General features: G+C 40.8%; 1 protein-coding gene and 1 pseudogene across 6 annotated transcripts in view; one reads left to right on the top strand and one right to left on the bottom strand.

Annotated features, from left to right (window-relative positions):
- dmd (dystrophin) overlaps positions 1-13,058 on the top strand; it is a 236,270-nt gene extending 223,212 nt beyond the window's left edge. For all 6 annotated transcript variants that reach the window (XM_044019373.1, XM_044019372.1, XM_044019375.1 and 3 more), the window contains 6 exons: positions 1,112-1,177; positions 3,859-4,017; positions 6,134-6,377; positions 7,613-7,727; positions 8,027-8,116; positions 10,897-13,058. In XM_044019373.1, the coding sequence (XP_043875308.1) occupies positions 1,112-1,177; positions 3,859-4,017; positions 6,134-6,377; positions 7,613-7,727; positions 8,027-8,116; positions 10,897-11,015 (793 nt within the window). In that variant the 3' untranslated portion in view covers positions 11,016-13,058. The remainder of the gene's footprint in view (positions 1-1,111; positions 1,178-3,858; positions 4,018-6,133; positions 6,378-7,612; positions 7,728-8,026; positions 8,117-10,896) is intronic.
- A 790-nt stretch (positions 13,059-13,848) lies between these two features.
- Positions 13,849-17,184, bottom strand: LOC122765379 (annotated as a pseudogene).
- Positions 17,185-18,101: the final 917 nt, after the last annotated feature.

The following is an 18,101-nucleotide window of genomic DNA, read 5'->3' as shown; positions in this document are numbered from 1 at the left end:
ATATTCCATTGATTTCCTATCACTCGTGTGAGTAATGGCCTTGACGACATACAGTACAGTACATATAGGCCAGTCTGTATGGAATTCAGAGGTTTAGAGTAATGATTGAGACAAAACATTTCTAAACTCTGAATGTTTTCTGACCACATACACATTTCAAAGATAATGCACACAATGTTGTCCATCAGCATCCGCCACAGGTCCATTTTAGCAAACCCATATTTGTCCACACCCACACGAGTAGAGTCATTCTATGACGTCCTGACATGGTGAAGGTGCTGTAGGCGCTTACATCACTGTGAGAGAGCCTTTTGCCAGTGTTACTGTTTTTTGTAAAACGCACATGAATCATACCAAAGTCCAGAGAGAAACTCAACAATTTTTATATCCTGGCACACAGGTGTTGTTGTTCCACTGCTGCCACTGTTAGTAAGTTTAAACGTGTCACTTCTGAGTTTGAAAGGTGCCATTCGGTTTGAAAGGTGACACAAACTTGCCAAGTGAGGCAGCAGTAAACCAGCAGCTCGTGTCCCCCACAAGCTAAAAACACAGATCTGATCTTTGGACTTTCCGAGGGTTTCCAGTCAGAAAAGTCTGTCTAACAGCGAGATAAATCCACAAACGTATTTTTAAGATGTCATAGACTAGTGTTTCCGTACATCCGGCAACCACGCTTGAAAAAAAACCCAGAAGCTTTACCCTTTCATCATTCTGGGCTAAAATAATAACACCATTATGTGCTGCACCATTATTTTGCTCTCCTTTTCACACAACCGCTGTAATTGAGACACCGGGACTCAATTTCCTCCCTTTAGAATTATAGCGACATCTTCTGCCACTCGCTCTGGGAAAACCAGCTTCCACAGAGGTGGAAATTGTCAAGTTATGTAAGCCTTAAAAGGAAATCTGAAACCCACAGCTGATTCATTGAAATTTTTCCTCCAAGTTAAGCTTTGACACACGACACTGAGCTTCTAGTTAACAACCCCAGTCACGGCGGTAAAAATCTCTGAATTCTGAATGAAGGTGGATTCTCCCTCTCGAATCTGCTGATTGCTCAGATCGTCACATCGTTTTGCGACTGACTGCTCTGTTTCTTCCCCCTCTGCAGGTTAGCAGAAATGGAGAATCGTAATGGCTCTTATCTGAATGACAGTATCTCACCAAATGAAAGCATGTGAGAACCGCTTCTTGTTTGTTTTTGTCTCGCAAACTCACTGGTTGGCTTGTTGTGTATGTACTGGCTCTGTCTTCTTTGTTTCCATTGGCTGGTTATGTATGATATGATGTCAATGACGATGTTTACATGTGCACATTGTTGATCTGGTTATTACAAGCTCATATTATGGTTTTATTCTTGTTGTGTTTATCACATCCCATATGAAGACAGTGCCCTTCAGAAAGTATTCAGACCAATACAATTTATGCACACTTAAAGGGCTAGTTTAGGTTTTTTGAATGAGGTATTGACACATAGAAAACAAAAAACAGCTTGAGATACAGATACCTGATTGCGGTGAAAACATGGCTTTCAGTGTAGAGACAAGAAAACAATGCATTTCAGGTGATTTCAGCAACTTAACAAGGAAAAAATGTTCACCTACACAACTTAATCTCACACTCAAACTCTCCTTGCGCCAAAATCCATAGAGAATATCAGCTATTTTATGTGACAGACACATGAGTTGTAGATTAGGGGGGGCAATCACAGGGTACCTCAGGATGCGATATGCCATACGTGGTCCACGATACAACGGTTCTGTTAAAATATTTCTATTATAATACAATCATATAGCGATACATTACGATGTCTGAAATTCTATCTGAGATTTCAGATAGCAGGATGCTGCTGCTCCCATGTCTATACTGCGGGGAAGGCATTGTCAAAGGGATTTCTATCGTGTTCCTATGGTGTTCTATATCAACCGAAGTTGGGTTCTTTCTTGTCACCTCACTGGCCATGGGCCTTCTTGCCCACTTACTGAATTTTGCCACTGTGCTGCAGGGATCACTCAAAGCTTTAGAAAAGGATTGATAGCCTCCCCCTGAACCGTGCCTCACCACAGCTTTATTGTGAATGTCTGCAGGGAGTTTCTTAGACTTTATATCTTGGTTTTTGTTTTGACATTCAGAGTGAATTGTTGGACCTTATATACACAGGTGTGTTTCTTTCTGAACTATATCCAGTCACTCCAATTTGTGAAGGCCCAGAAACAATTCCGTTTTCATTTTGTAAGTTTGGGCTGTTGAGGATAGATTGATGGACAAATGACAACTTTATCAATTTGATATTAAAGTCTGAATACTGTGAAGACACTGCACACTTCTTTACATCGGAATATTAGCTCATGTCATCGTATTTGGGATTTAAAATGATGTCGTTGATGCCAAGCATCCCAAATACTAGTTAGTGTAAAAATGTACATTGTTCGTCTTATGATTACATATTTCTCTGTTTTACGTCTTGATTATGTGGTTCCCTCTTCTTACAATAATGCATTTTTAGTCGTATTATACAGGTTCTTTTGCATGACACAGAGAAAAGAATAGGAGAGTGGTCCAGATGTTTCAGTTGTACATCGTAAATGAAGCTGCTGTCAGAGAAATCCTTTAGTAATCCTCTCTAATTGTAAACAAAGTAAAACGCTCTGAGAGTAAATCTTGGAAAAACCTTTCCATTATCCAATCAGGAGCCAAAATTCCCAATGCTTGTAATCTGCTCACCCCAAACCTCTGTGTCCTGTCATTAAATCAATGTTTTTTTTCTATAAACTTTGATACCTGTCCAGTATATGTTAAAGTACACTTGTTAAAGTCCCCAATATTTGAGCTTTTAACATCATTTGAATAGTTGGTGGTTAATAAATAAAATAAAAGGCAAATGAAAATTGTATTTGTATTCAAAAGAACGAACGGTTTCTTTTTAAAGCTACACTTTCAAATTATTGGATATGAAATGCATTTTGGACTGGTCATAAAGAAAAGTTTAAACACATTTCTTTCCACTCTGTATGTGGCTGTTTTTAGTCTTTATATTGTCCAAGTTAAGTATTTAATATCACTAAAGTTAATACTAAAAGCTGTGGGACCTATTGCGAAAGCCATTAAATAGATAACAGAAATAAAAGCAGTGGAGTCTGAGATATCCTGACTTAAAGTCACTTGCATCCGGCTCCCAACTGAACACTACATTTCCCTTGTAAATGTAAATTAACATCATTCTTTTTAAGTACACTTAAAATGAAGCATACTATAGAATACACAGCAAATGTGATTTGCAAGGAAATGCCTGTGATTAAAAGTGTAACTTACTGATGCAGCTTGGTTGAGGTAAAAACAATGAGCAGGAAGCATCGAGACGCCAGAGCTGAAACACCTACACACTTTCCCAGAATGACTTCACGGTCACATCAGTGAAGGGAGTTAGTTGTTTTTAAATCAGCACATATCTGCAGCTCCTTAAGTATTCACACTCGGTTAGAGAGCAGTGCAGTCTATGCAGCGGCATCTGAATAGCTGGCCTAATTAAAATCCTCCAAAAAACACAAAGTGTGGCATTTGCATCCAGACTGAATCCGCTCCAGAACGTAGTGCTCCAGTAGCACCGCTCCTCCCCCTGTCTCCACTGTACAGTATGTGTTAGACTCTGTGTGTGTTAACCGTCCTCTCCCACTGCTGCTCCTGTCATTCACTTGCTAATTTTCTTTTTCCCCATTTTTCTGTGTGTGTGTGTGCGTGTGTGTGTGTGTGTGTGCATATGCATTACATGCACTGGCGTGTCTTGACGTGAATGTGTGTGAAAATATATCTGTCCATCACTGGCGGGTATGATTGTCGTGTGCGTGTGTGTGTCTGCAGCGATGACGAGCACATGTTGATCCAGCACTACTGCCAGTCTCTGAACCAAGGCTCTCCTCTCAGCCAGCCCCGCAGCCCCGCCCAGATCCTCATCTCCATGGAAACTGAGGAGAAGGGAGAGCTGGAAAGGGTCCTCAATGACCTGGAGCAGGAGAACAGGTCAGTGAACGCACCCATCTTTCAGATGTTATCTTCCCTTGGCCTCCTCGTATCTTCACTCAGCACGACAGGATCAGTTAAGGGTGTTTTACACCTGATAATGCTGAAAAACAAGGAAGTTGTAGGTGAAGGAAAGGTCATACATTTCTTAGTTTGTTATGTAAATGTGGTCCCTCGGAGATCTTAGGTTTACAATTTTGTATTTCAGCCGGAAACGATGTATTCCTACTAATGTGTCCTTGAAGTAAAACTATGCCACTCTGGGGAGGAAAAGGAAAAGTTACTGTAGAATCACAAGAAAAGTATGCGTAATTCATCACACTTTATGTTCTCTGAAGGAGAGGAATGAGGGTAATTTCCAGTTTTCCAGAGTGTGGTGAAATGTATATTGTATACTGCCTGCATGGACACAAGTGTAAAAACCATGAAACCACTTGACAAAAGGCTCATTAAATGAAGTCTTTGTCTATTTAAATCTACTCAAATCTGAATATGTTTGCCTCTTTTTATCGCCATTAAACACATTTTTTTTGACTGGAAACTACAGTTCGTAAACCGCTCTGTCGCTGCACCAAAGTCCATGGAGAATTTCACTCATTCTCTATCGGCGGCACACAGGAGTTTCTGATCCACTGCCGCCTACATTAGTAAGATTAAATCTGTTATCTATTGACTTTAATGTTTGACTTCCTTTGTTTGGATTAACGCAAGTGACAGAAATTTACCAAACAAGACGGCAACAGACAAGCAGCTCCTTTGTCCTTGTGAGTAAAAACATTCATTTTCTCCATGGACTTCGGTGCACAAGAGTGAGCGCTTTACAAACAAGCTTTCTGTTAAGTTGATTCTTTTGAACCCAGGATGTGAGTTGTTGGACTTGGGATTACAGCTTTAGGGGAATTAAAACTTCCTACTCCACTGGGAAATTACAACCTGAAATTACTAAAGTTGCAATACACTTATTTCTTGGTGTAGACAAATAAAAATATTTTTAGAATGACTTAAGATGACACAGTGTCTCCGTGGTTTATTTTCGTTATTATTATACTTATCACATACGTATTTTGTCAACATTATGAGTAGAAATGCTTACATTAGTGGATTATTTATTATTTCCTGCACCAAGGACAGCCATAGCCAGAGACCTTTTTGTTTTCAGGTTGTCTGTGTTCAGGCTTATCATTTCAAGGATTATTGATAGAATCTTTTCACGGTTCTATAGTATCCTACAACAATAATATCTACAGTATACAACATTAGTATTCAGGCCAACGGAGTGAAGCAGGATGAAAACACATGTGGTTCCTCGTACGTCAGCCAACCATCCTTCAAAGCCTTGTTTTCCACCATGTTTGGACGCAGGTCAGATGCTCTTGCCTGTGGTGAACTGGCATCAATACCAGCAATGGGAATTAAGTCAATAATAGCAACAGAGAGAGCATATGGTCACACAAACAGACACGGAGCTTAAATTTATGGTTCAAGTCAAGTTGTAGTAGAAAAACCTTGAGTGCAACGAAAAGCACTGAAAGGTGCATTTTATGGCTGAGAAAATGGTGAAAATGTCCAGTATTTGATAAAGGAAGACACAAGGAAAAACAGATATTAGCTACTAATACGATCTAATAAAACCAATGTTAAGTTTACAATAAAGAAAATGTTCCCTCTCTTTCCTTTGCCATTAGTCAGCCTTTATTTGCCTTTTTTTAACTCCACACTCTTCCACACCAACGTCCACAGGGAAAACCTGTGTTTTTAGCTTGTGTGGACATTGATTTTACTGCCACGTGTAGTTAGTTTGTATCACTTAAGCAAATCTGGAGGAAGGATTGCAAACATCAAAGTCACAAAATATTTAATTTTAATTTAATTTTAATAGCAAATCAACAGCTTCAGTGTGCTATGATGTAAAAAAAATCTATAATTTCCATTCAGAAAAGAGCTGTCAAATTGTGAGCTAGAGCAGCAAACATGTTCTTAAAATATCAGACTGGTGGCATGAATTAGTTTTTAGTTGGCAGCCAGGTGTTTGGTGAGAGGGACCATCTCTGTCTCAAGGTTTACCTCTACGCCTTGATTTTCTTTGGAAATAAAGCCTTTATTCCCTCTGCTTCAGGAAGCTGCAGTCAGAGTACGACCGTCTGAAGAAAGCCCATGACAGGAAGGGCCTGTCCCCACTGCCGTCGCCTCCAGAGATGTTGCCGGTGTCGCCGCAGAGCGCGCGCGACGCCGAGCTCATCGCTGAAGCCAAACTGCTGCGACAGCACAAAGGACGCCTCGAGGCCAGGATGCAGATCCTGGAGGACCACAACAAACAGCTGGAGTCCCAGTTACACAGGCTGAGGCAGCTGCTAGAGCAGGTAAAGAGCACCTCTAAGCAGCAAATAAAAACCAAAGGCTCACCTAATAAAATATATGCCAGGTTAAGTATTTGGTTTCCTAAGAACGATTTGTTTTGCTTTTTTAAACAGCCCTCACACCAAAGTCCATGTAGAAATTGTTGATTTTACATCATAGTGACATATGACAGCATACAGTAGTCGTTGATCCACTACTATCAGTAAGTTTAAACATTATTTTAGGTAGTGGACCAGAAGCTAAAGATTCACTTGTTTTTCTATGGACTTCGGTTCAGTGTAAGCAATTCACAGACTTTAGTTTCCAGACAGACACTCAGATCACTCCCTTTCTAATCAGGCTGTGTGGGGTGGCTGATAATTCCTCATTTTTGAAGTGTGTGTGTTCCAGGTATTAATCCTGTTGTGTGGACCTAAATCTGTTTACACAGTCACATTATGCCAGGGGTGTCCAAACTTCTTTTTAAATGAGGGCCATATCTGATAATGTGAAGATTTCTGCGGGCCAATGGTCCTGTTTTCCCTTTATTTTTAACAATAACATTTACATACAAATGTACTGATTTATAAAAAAAAATATATATATATATTTTCATTGTCACAATTACATTTATACATTAAATTTTTAAATGGAAATGAAACCAAAAATGAAAAAAAAAATTTATTTCTTTCCACATCTGGAGTCAAATAACAGATGAGTGCATATAGCTGTCTGTCACAGGTGGGTTTCGAACCTGGGACTCGAGCGTAACTCCTTACCAGCTGAGCTGTTTGTGGTGACATGCGACCAAGGGCGATTTTTTTTATCCAAGTCCCTGGCTATAAATAATACATTATAAAACCGACATCTCACCGAGGGCTGTGATTGGCCCACGGGCTGTAGTTTGGACACCCATATTGTTTTTGTTTTGTTTTGTTTTACTTGTTTTGTTCCCACTATGCAGATAATGGGAACACAAAGAAGTCCCCACAATGTAAATTATTACATTTTAAGGTGAAGACATGTTGTATGATTAGGGTTATGTTAAGGTTAAGATTAGGCAAGTAGCATAAGTCTTCAAGTTGATGTAATGTCATGGAAACCAGACAAAGTGTGTGTGTGTGTGTGTGTGTGTGTGTGTGTGTGTGTGTGTGTGTGTGTGTGTGTGTGTGTGTGTGTGTGTGTGTGTGTGTGTGTGTGTGTGTGTGTGTGTGTGTGTGTGTGTGTGTGTGTGTGTGTGTGTGTGTGTGTGTCACAGACGGATTCCAAGGTGAACGGCACAGCTCTGTCCTCTCCCTCCACTTCGTCTCAGCGTTCAGACTCCTCCCTCCCTCTGCTCCGTGTGGCTGCCAGCCAGACTACTGATACAATGGGTAAGAATCCACACACACACATATATACACTCTCTCTGTCTTTCACACTTCTTTAACATTTATCAACCATTTAAAGCATAGTGTAAAACGGATTGGACGATTGGAATGGTGGTTAGGTTAAGGTTCAGTTTAGGAGTAACTATTTGTTAAGGCTGTCAGTGCAGCGTCTTACGAAAAATTGCTGCTTGAGTCTGAGTGTGTGTGTGTGTGTGCGTTTGTACAACAAAACAATGTGACTTTTTTTTAAGGAAGCAGTCTCTTGACAATGGAAAACAAACTTCACCTCCTTCCCATTTCAGGTGATGATGAGCTGTCCAGCCCTTCCCAAGATGCATCTGGGCTGGAGGAAGTGATGGAACAGCTCAACAATTCCTTCCCTCATAGCCAGGGTAAAGAGTACCAGCACAAACACTGTCACCGTTTTCCTTTTTAAATCACAACGTTTCAAAACCACATGAGGGTGGGACAAGGTGAAGTGGAAAAAAAACCCCTCTATTCCTGACAGAATAAGGAACTGATATTAACTGATATTTACTCACCGGCTTACACAACAGCAGTGACAGCAGCATCATGTGTGGCGTACTCTGTGAGTATCTGAAGGATTAAAAAGCACAAGTATAAATAAACCAGGAGATAGTTAAGGGTCCTTGTTTGCACACAATACATTTCATTAGGGTTCAGGTTTTTCCAGGAACAAGCTCTTGTGAGTTTCTGCTCAAGACATTTTGTGGTCATCTCACCCTGGATGACCTTCCTTTTTTAAATGCCCACACACACACACACACACACACACCATAAGTATCAGACATCTTTCTTTCTCTCCGATTTGAGTCTGATTTCAACTCTTTCTTCCTGTCCTCCCTCTTTTCTTCCTTTCCTCCTGTTCTCCATGAGCCAGGAGGGAGAAGGGGACACCCATGAGAGGTTAGTGGCTCAACTTTCTCACCCCCACCACCCCCCACCTTTTCCTCTCACACCCCATCCCACACGTCGCTCTCCATTGTACCACGACTATACCACTGCCGTCCCCTATTGTTGCGATTTGAATTTTAACTAGAACACAAGGCGTCGCTTGAACAATGCACTCTCAAAGTTGAACTTGGAGCCGTTGCATTTAACACCGCTGCTCTCGCATGCAGCTCAGCAGTGTGCGATGTCGCCCCACTCAGAGTGAATGGGCAGCATCACAATTGAAGCCTCGAGTGCATGAGTGCTCTGTAATAGGTGAGTGCTTAATTAGACGGCACTGTGCACAAAGCATTCAGCAGACAGTTAGACAAGATGGCCGAGAGGAAACATTATGGTACATTGGGGAGGAAAAAAAACATATCTGTTCTCTCTCTCTCTCTCTCTACCCCCTTCCCTGTTTTTCATTTCCTTCTCCGTCCTCTCCTGCTCTCTGCTCGTTCTTCACACGCAGGGAGCAGAGCTCATGTTGTACTGCTGTGTAAGCCTGTGGTCTGTGTAAACTAGTTTCTCTGCGTGCATGACGATGTGTGTTCGTGTCACACTGCAGTTCACACTGAAGGCCATTTCATAGTTTCTGCATCCATGAGGCTGCTGTAAGTCCGGTCCTCTAGGATCCCACAGCACAGTGTTGTAGTTAAGACTACACTAACATGAATTGGGACCCACTGCCCTGCATGTCTTAGATGTTTCCCTGCTCCTGAAACGGGTGTGTTGGAGCAGGGAAACATCTAAAACACGGAGGGCAGTGTGTCCCCAGGACTGGGATTGACAAACCCTGTTCTAAGCCATGGTGTTGGTCTTGACTTTGTCCTCTTTCCAGACAGAAACAGAACTTTCCCTACATGATCGTTTCTATTTTTTTGCTCTTAAAAAGTTTTCAGAGCATCGTTTGTCTTCATACTCATGAAACCCACAGACCCATGATCAGTGTGTTTGGACCCCATGTCCATGTATGGTGCAGGTGAGCAGAATGTGTGCACAACTCTCTGCAGTCACGGAATATGGAAAGTGTGGAGAGGCTGTGATAAAACACAGTGCTGAAAACAGCTTTAATATTTTACCATTATTCTTATAGATTCGCAGTAAAGACCAGCTCAGTTTCTTCAGAGCGGAATAATAGAATTTGTCATTACTCTTATAAGGTTAGATAGTATTAGATTGAATTTGCTCATGCTCACTTTAACTTCATTTAAAGTCCATTTAACAGGAAGAAATGGTGGTGTAACTCCTGGGTAGTTAACGCCGTGTTTCTCTAGTTAATCACATGCGAGGTGTGTTTCCTGCTGCGTCACTCACATACTATTCCATTTTTTACATTTTCTGTCTTGTTCTCTTTCCGCCGTCCCACAACTGTGAGCTGTCAATCATTCCGCTTCGATTCACAACTTTGCTTTAAATAGGCGCGCAACGAAATGTCAACATGACAACATTTTGTCATTCTGACCCGTGAGATGCTGTTGCCAAACAGATTCCCAGCCAGTTGGACTCACCAGACCCACAGGAATGAGGATAATGTAAACGTTTTACAATATTATTAATTGACTGACAGTGGGATTATGGCAGATGGGGGACGAAAAGGAATGCGACGTATCATCTCAATCCTGGTCCTGGTCCTGGTCCTAGAACTCCCCTCGTTCCAACACACCTGATTCAAATAAAGGGCTCGTTATCAGGCTTCTGCAGTGCTTCCTGATGAAGTGACCGCTTGAATCACGTGTGTTGGAGCAGGGAAACGTATGAAACATGCAGGGCAGATTGAGAAACCCGGCCTTATGGTGTGTAATTTGTCACCTTTTTTTTTTTCGCTGGATCATTTGCTTTTACTCATGTATGCAATCTGGCGACTGCTCATCTGGAGCTAATGTTGCCACTAACAGTGTTTGTATAGTAAGGTACAACCAACAGCTTGATACTTACTTACGTACTACACACTACTGCATTTCAGCCAAGCCCTATTATATAAATGTCACATTTTTTTGCATCTCCCTGCACGAGACTCAAAATCTGCATCCACTTGTGATGGCAATTTTCCCCAGTTCAGTCTGGCTTCATTCATATTAACACTCAGAAGTCTGAATGTTTCCTTACCCCCTTCTCCTGCTTGATAAGGTAAAGTTTTATAAGTCAGTATGTCGGAGGCCTCACTGAAAGAGACACTAATCCAAGCCTCCTCTCTCTCTCTCTCTCTCTCTCTCTTTAGGTCCCAGTATTGGCAGTTTGTTCCACATGGCTGACGATCTTGGCCGCGCCATGGAGTCACTGGTCAACGTGATGACAGACGAGCAGAGCGCCGAACAGCACGAGGCCCTGCCCTTCTGATCCGACCTCCCTCTCTCTCTTCCCCTTCCTCCCTTTCATCCCTCAGCATGCTTTTCTAGTCAAAACAACTGGATTGGAAACACAGTTTACAAAGAGAATACATAACGTCTATTTTTGTGAAGGATTGCGGTTCCAATGATGCGTTAAAAGAAAAAAAAAAAAGGAAAAAAAGAAAAGAAAAATCATTAAAACTTGTAGATTTCAGTAGTTTCTTAAAACGTCCTGAAGTTGTTTTATTATTAACAGAGGCTGATTTTTAAACTTCTATGCAACTGTATAAAAGGCGGGGGGAGAGGGGGGAGGGGTCGGTGTGTTAGTGTGGTCATATATTTGTCCTCTCTTTTTAAATCGGGGGGAACGGCTGAGAACATTTCAGACATTTGTATGAGGAAAAAAAAAGAATGATTGTAAATCATAAAGGGTGCTTATTAAGAGGAAACTGTCTTTCAATAACAGCGTACACAACTGTCAAGGTATTACAGTACATTGTCTGTGAGACTGTGTGTGTGTTTATGTATGGTTCTATACAGTATGTGTGTGTGTGTGTGTGTGTGTGCGCGTTTCCCCATTGCATTACAGATGTTTTTTTTCTTTCCATCCATCCATCCATCCATCATCCATCCTTTTCACCTTCGCCCATTCTGAGCATCTTTGTGACAACAGGAGTTTTCCCTGTGTTCCTTTTTTCTACCACAGTGTACTGTGTGCATAAGCACATGTTGAGAAAGCCTGAGTCAGAGTCGGGCAAGGTCACTTCAGACCGCCTGCTATCAGCTCTATGTAGCATTTATTTTTTTTTTCTTTCCTGTTTTGTTTGCAACAAAAAGGTGGATTACATGACAGCTTCCAAGCCACAACGTCTCCATACATCGCCCCTCTGTGGCCGACTGTAGTATTGCTCAAAAGTCAAATTACATGTGTGAAGATGTTTTTTCTAATAAGTACTCCGGTCATGTTCGATAATTCTGATCACACTGTTTCTTCTAAGTAAATGTGAAGAACATTTGAAGAAGAATGTGAATCTTTCGAGTCCAAAGTGTTTTTATGGATTTTTAAAACTTCACATTACATCCTGATTATTGCAGTTGAAAATGTAAACTTCATTTAAAGTTTCACCTCTCGTCTACAGTGTCGGCATATGTTCAGGGCCTGTTTTGTGCACACAGTACACCGTCTGATCGTCGACGACGGCTGCTCCTTGTTAGATTTACTGTAAGTGAATGTTCTTCAAACACTACGAGGTTTGGCTCGTTCATTATTTTTGATGAAGAGCTAAAATTTCAATTTCAAATTACAAAAAAAAGATTTTCTTAACAAGCCCAGTACCATAAGCTCTACCTCGTATAAATTGTCTACTAAAGTCTAGTTCAGAGGTAATTTCTCTACTGTACTCAACCCTGCACTCTTCTCACATTATTAGTTGATGATTGCTGGCTAATTGATTTATGTCAAAAGTCCTAATCGCTCTCTACATGTCACTCTGCTGTGTAGGAGCGTCCAGTCTGAATGTACATCTATGATTTTACACTCACAAATCAAATAATCCATGTGCACTACTGTCAAACCTGGGATTTACTAGATATTTGTTTTCTGTGTGCGGAGAATGCATTTATTCTAGTTGTGTTACAGTGTTATGTTTTTCGTCCTTCGGTTAAAAACATTAAGATTTGTGCCGTGTGAGGTGTTACAATATTAGCATGTGTGACTTAAGAGAATCCATCCTTGTTTAATGTATAACTACTCAAAGAGGTTATACACACACACACACACACACGTGTCTGTGTGTGTGTGTGTGGTTTTTGACATCTATTCTTGCAGCATGATCCAAGAGGTTTTTGTTTTTGGTCCAGACACTGAATTTGTTTTTGTTTGTTGATTTTTTTTCTTCTTTTTTTTTCATTTCTAACATTTGTTTCATGATCACATCATTTTTGAAACGACGCATCAGTTCTTCACAACATATCAGAGTCCACCAAATATATGCCTTACTACTGTATTATAAAATGCTTTACTGTGTATCAATAAAGCACGCAGTTATGTTGATATGACTCGCCTCATGCTGACATTTTTTGAGTTTAGTGACATTTCTTCTGGTGCCATCTTCTGGTCAAAATTGTAAGCCACCTAGTTTGGTTGCTAACAAATGGCATTTACAAAAAAGGAACCTGTTTACAAACATCAAGTCCTTATGAATAATCATAATAATAATAGGTTTTATTTCTCAGATGTGTTGCAGAACCCTCAAGGTCACCTCACAAACAGTAAATAAAAGAAAATTTGACCCAAAAAACAGAAAATGCAAGGAATAGTTCTGGTGTTTGATGTGTACAACTCACTCAATCTCATTCTCAGTGAAACCACGGCCGCCAGCAGGAACACAAGATTTTAATCACTTCATCTCACCATTAGACGCCTGTCTCTGACTGTAAACTGAAGTCTGAGTCGCATTGTCAACCTTTCACATCTTACACCAAAGTCAGTAGAGAAAATCTGTGGTTTTACATCACAGCGCCAGGAGTTCCTAATCCAACGCTGCCTCCAATAGTAGCTTTGCATGTGTTAAATCTGTCACTTTGGTGTTTGAAAACCTTTAATCAGATTTTCCTAAGTGACCCAAAATGAGCTAAAAATGCAGATTTTCTCTATTGACTTTGGTATTGAAGAGTGAGTAGTTTACCTGGGGACCCACTGCTCCAACACACCTGATTCAAATAAATGGCTCATTATCAGGCCATTTGAATCAGGTGTGTTGGAGCAGGGAAACATCAATAACATGCAGAGCAGTGGGTCACTGGGACCAGGATTAAGAAACACTGCTATACTGATTTGAGCCTCAGTGCTTGGGTCCAACCCTCCACATTGCGATCAGAGCGTGCCGGAATGACTTCATCCTGTACGCATACAGGGCCGAGTTGGCGTGGGAAAGCAAAATGGCTGCAAGTGTGAGGGGCATGGGCACATCACACTGTGGGCAGAACAGCTGGACACAGTTTAGAATGTGGATGGGCAGCCAACACACCGTGAAGAGAAACAGGAGCAGGAAGAGGGACGTGGCCTTCCGCAGCTCCTGACGGGTGCAGATGTTGGATTTGGCCACAGTGGACTCTCCTGGCTCAAGGTCAGTGGAGGCAGAATTAATTAATTAATTAATTAATGAGCTGGTGTGATTCTGAATCCCGGCTTTGTGAAAATAGTAGACGCTTTAGTGTCAATAACACAGTCAACACCAGCGTTGACTTCATTCCCAGCCTTCGCTTCAACTCCACCTTTTCTCTTCTTTTCCTCAAATTGTCCAACGATGTCTTTTCTTGTCCTCAGGTCAGGCTCACCTGCAGAAGCATAATTCCTGTTGTCCTCTCTCCCAGTCCCACTGTTGCCACCAGCAGCACTTTGCATGAATCTGAGCTGGCGGCGAACGGTGACGAAGATGTGGCCGTAGATGATGAACATGGCCACCAGAGGCAGGAGGAGGCAGCAGAAGAAGTTGAAGTAGACCATGTAGCTCATGTCCACCACACAGGTGAAGATACAGTACCTGGAATGAGCAAAACAAAGCACCGTGATATGGGTAAAACCCAGTCTCTTCCCCCATGTCATCACCCTGGCCTTTTGTCTTCTTTTTTCTTTTATTTTGCTGTCATGTCCTTTATCTGTTATGTTGTTTCCTTTTATTCATTCAGTCATGCCATGCACAATCCAATTTCCTGCGAACATGCTGTAACAAGAGGACGGGGGCGGGGTGGGGGGGCAATACGTTTAACCAAACAATCTACATCGACAAATATTTATAACTACAAATAAGATGCTTAGGATCAACTCTCCTGTCTGTGTGTTCATGACAACTAAAAATGATTACATGTGTGTATATATTTAGCCCTTCATTATTCTCTTGTAACGAACATGCCAGTTTTGTCTCCATCCATCCTCACCCCTCTTACTTGGAGTGTGCTGGCTGCCTTTGCCAATCCATGAGTGGAACAGAACCGGAAATGGCCCCAGTGCCCCAGGTGACCGTGAGGACCCATTTGGCATTCCTGGGGCTCATCATGCGCTGGTACTGGAAGGGCAGGAAGATGGCCATGTAGCGCTCTGCTGCGACAGCTAGCAGGCTCAGGATGGAGCTCTAGAAGACAGCAGAACACTTAAAGGAAAGCTTCACCGATTTGCATTTAGATTATTATTATTATTATTATTATTACTATTATTATTATTATTATGAGAATAGGGGTAGTATTTTTGAAAAATTGTGTACACGTAACAAAGAAAAAAATTAAGATATTTCTCAACTCAGGGGAAACTGAGGTTGGGAAGCGCAATTTTTCAAAAAAATACTACCCCTATTCTAGTAATGCAAAGCTAAATTCAAATCGGTGAAGCATTCCTTTGAAAAAAAATCTCAATATGTCTTTTTTAAATTGTATTCACCAAAATAAAAGAGCACATTAATCGTACTATTACATAACACTTTATGTTTGTTCAGCTTTTTAAACCACTCGTTTCTTGCACCAGATTAAGGGGAAAAAACTACAAGAGAAGAAACAAGTCCAGGTCCTGTGGTGAATTGTTTGTATCTGCGTGAGAACCATCAGGATGCTGAGCAGCACCAGGCAGAGAGGAAGGTTATAGCGAGATTTACCCAGGTACTGCACAGGGAATGGCCACCAAGCCCACCAGAATGTCCGCCACTGCCAGGGACACCTTCACACACACACACGCACACACACATCTTTACTACATCTCTGTGTGCACATTTTTGAATATTGCGTGACCGACTTATTTCCCCACCAGAAAGTAATTTGTGATGGTGCGCAGCTTCTTGTTGCGGATGACGGCCAGACAAACCAAAGTGTTTCCACTGATAGCCAGCACAGCGATGATGAGCTCGGTTGTGATGTACACCCCTTTAAGTCGGGGGAGGAACCCAAAAGGCACCTCTGCCTCACAGATGTTGGTAACATTCATGAATACAGATTCCACAGACACCTGGTAAATGGGATGCATGTCGTGCAACACAGAATTATAAACAGGAGTTTTTAAACCAAAGTCCATAGAGAAAATCTGCATTTTTAGCTCATGGGTACACAAGGGCTGCTGGGCTGCTGTTTTCAACTGCAGACTTCAAACTTTAAAGTCACGAATAGCACATTTGAGATATGAAAATGAGTCCTAAGATAAGAGACAATAACAATCACACAAAAAGAGAAAACCGCAGTGTGCAGACCTCTGTGATCCCTGTTGACACAAAGCAATAGAGCTTCTCATCTCCTGCCTGTTGCTATGCACACATGTAAACAGAAGGATACAGTCAAGTGAACTCCCGCTAAATCAACAGCATGAGTTTTAGATTGGGAGAGCTAATTGTTCCATGTCTCTCAAAGCAGAAACACCAAACACAAAATCTCATTTAGGGAACAATGAATCATCAGGGACTGTAATAAAAATGTATAATAATTGATACAGTGTGGGCAGGAAGAAGTGACTCGACCTTAATTGTTTTTTTAAAGCAAGCCCTAGGTTGTGATATGCATGATTCGCATACTGTGTAAAGCTGAATTCTATTGATAAACAGCTATTTAATTAGTTATGCTCGCTTGCATATACACATACATATTTATAAAATATCCTTCTGGCCTTTTTTAGGCTGATATTATATGCAAGACAATGCATGGGTATATGCAATCATTTGAATTTCTTTTATGTGAAAATAAATAGAATAATTAATGCTAGAATACAGTTGATGTATAACATTTTAATTCAAGATGCATGCCTGCCTTTTTTGCCTGTTTACGTCTGACAGACGTAAAATACAACTTTTACGTCTGTCTCCAAGAAGAAATTTTAATTCTGGATAAAAAAAAATCAGATTATCTCCTTATCCAAAGAAAAACTGCTTTAAAAATGTATTTTTTTCTATCGCAGCCTCCTCCATTGTCCTTTTTGTACAGTCCCCTTTCATAATTGACCTGAAAAAAGGTCACAGTAATTTGCTGCAAATTATTTCTACCGAAGCAGATTCCACCTACATGAGTATTTTACTGGAGAAACTCACCTGCATTCGGCTTCAGGCACAGTTGTGTCACAGTGTGTTGGACAGGACACATAACAGTCCGGTCTGATGGATGAGATGGATGATGATCACAGTTCAGAAACAGGAAGAGTATGATTAGCTCTCTCTCTCTCTCTCTCTCTCTCTCTCTCTCTCTCTCTCTCTCTCTCTTATAGCAACAAAAGATAACACGTCACACTGGAGTCTGATGAATAATCAGCAGCAGTCACCTCACTGCACTGGGTCTTTGTGAGATGGAAAAGCAGATATGCTTTGACGTAAATCCCTGAACAGTTCAACAAACAGGTCAAATTAAATTCAAAATCATGTCCACTTCAGGTTGCTCATTCACATAATAATGTCTACGAATGATCTACCAAAATGTCTGCTTTCGTAAGCCATTGAAAATCTGCATTTGATTGTTGACATAATTGCCTATTAAAGTAAGCAAACATTCAGACTACCAGATACTTACTTCAAATATGTATTATGGTATTTTTTACTTTCAAATTATTATTATAATTATATATTATACTATTTCTCAGTGTTAACCGTGTATTGCAGTATTTTTTCACATATAAACACAGTGCAAGTAAATTTAACAGAGGAACTAGGTCGTTTTTCAGAAAATTTGATGTAAATAATTATTGTTTTGGGTGATATACAGTGTATATTTACAGTAGTTCCATGTTACGAAATAATTTCTGGTTGTTTACCATCGTGGTTTGACTGTATTTCATTGTATAATCTACGGACTTTTGTCAGTGTAAGGCAGACATAAAGCAGATATCAAGAATCTTTCAGCATGCAGGGCATATTTACTGTATGTCTCATTAACCACTTGGATTGAAGTAATAAGAATCTTGTAGCTTTTATTCTGTTTTTTGCTTTCAATATGGTAATAAGGTTTGTTATCCATGTATTCTTTCTTAAATTTAATTCATCCTCATTAATCCATCCTATCATTTCAGTAGGCCACCACCATGTTACAGCATTTAGGCATGTGGTTCCTTCCTTTGTAAATTTGCCAGGAAAGAGAA

The sequence above is a fragment of the Solea senegalensis genome, linkage group LG2 (assembly GCF_019176455.1).
Source record: "Solea senegalensis isolate Sse05_10M linkage group LG2, IFAPA_SoseM_1, whole genome shotgun sequence".
NCBI lineage: Eukaryota > Metazoa > Chordata > Actinopteri > Pleuronectiformes > Soleidae > Solea > Solea senegalensis.
The sequence above is the reverse complement of the archived record's forward strand: the minus strand, read 5'-3'. Positions and strand labels throughout refer to the sequence as shown.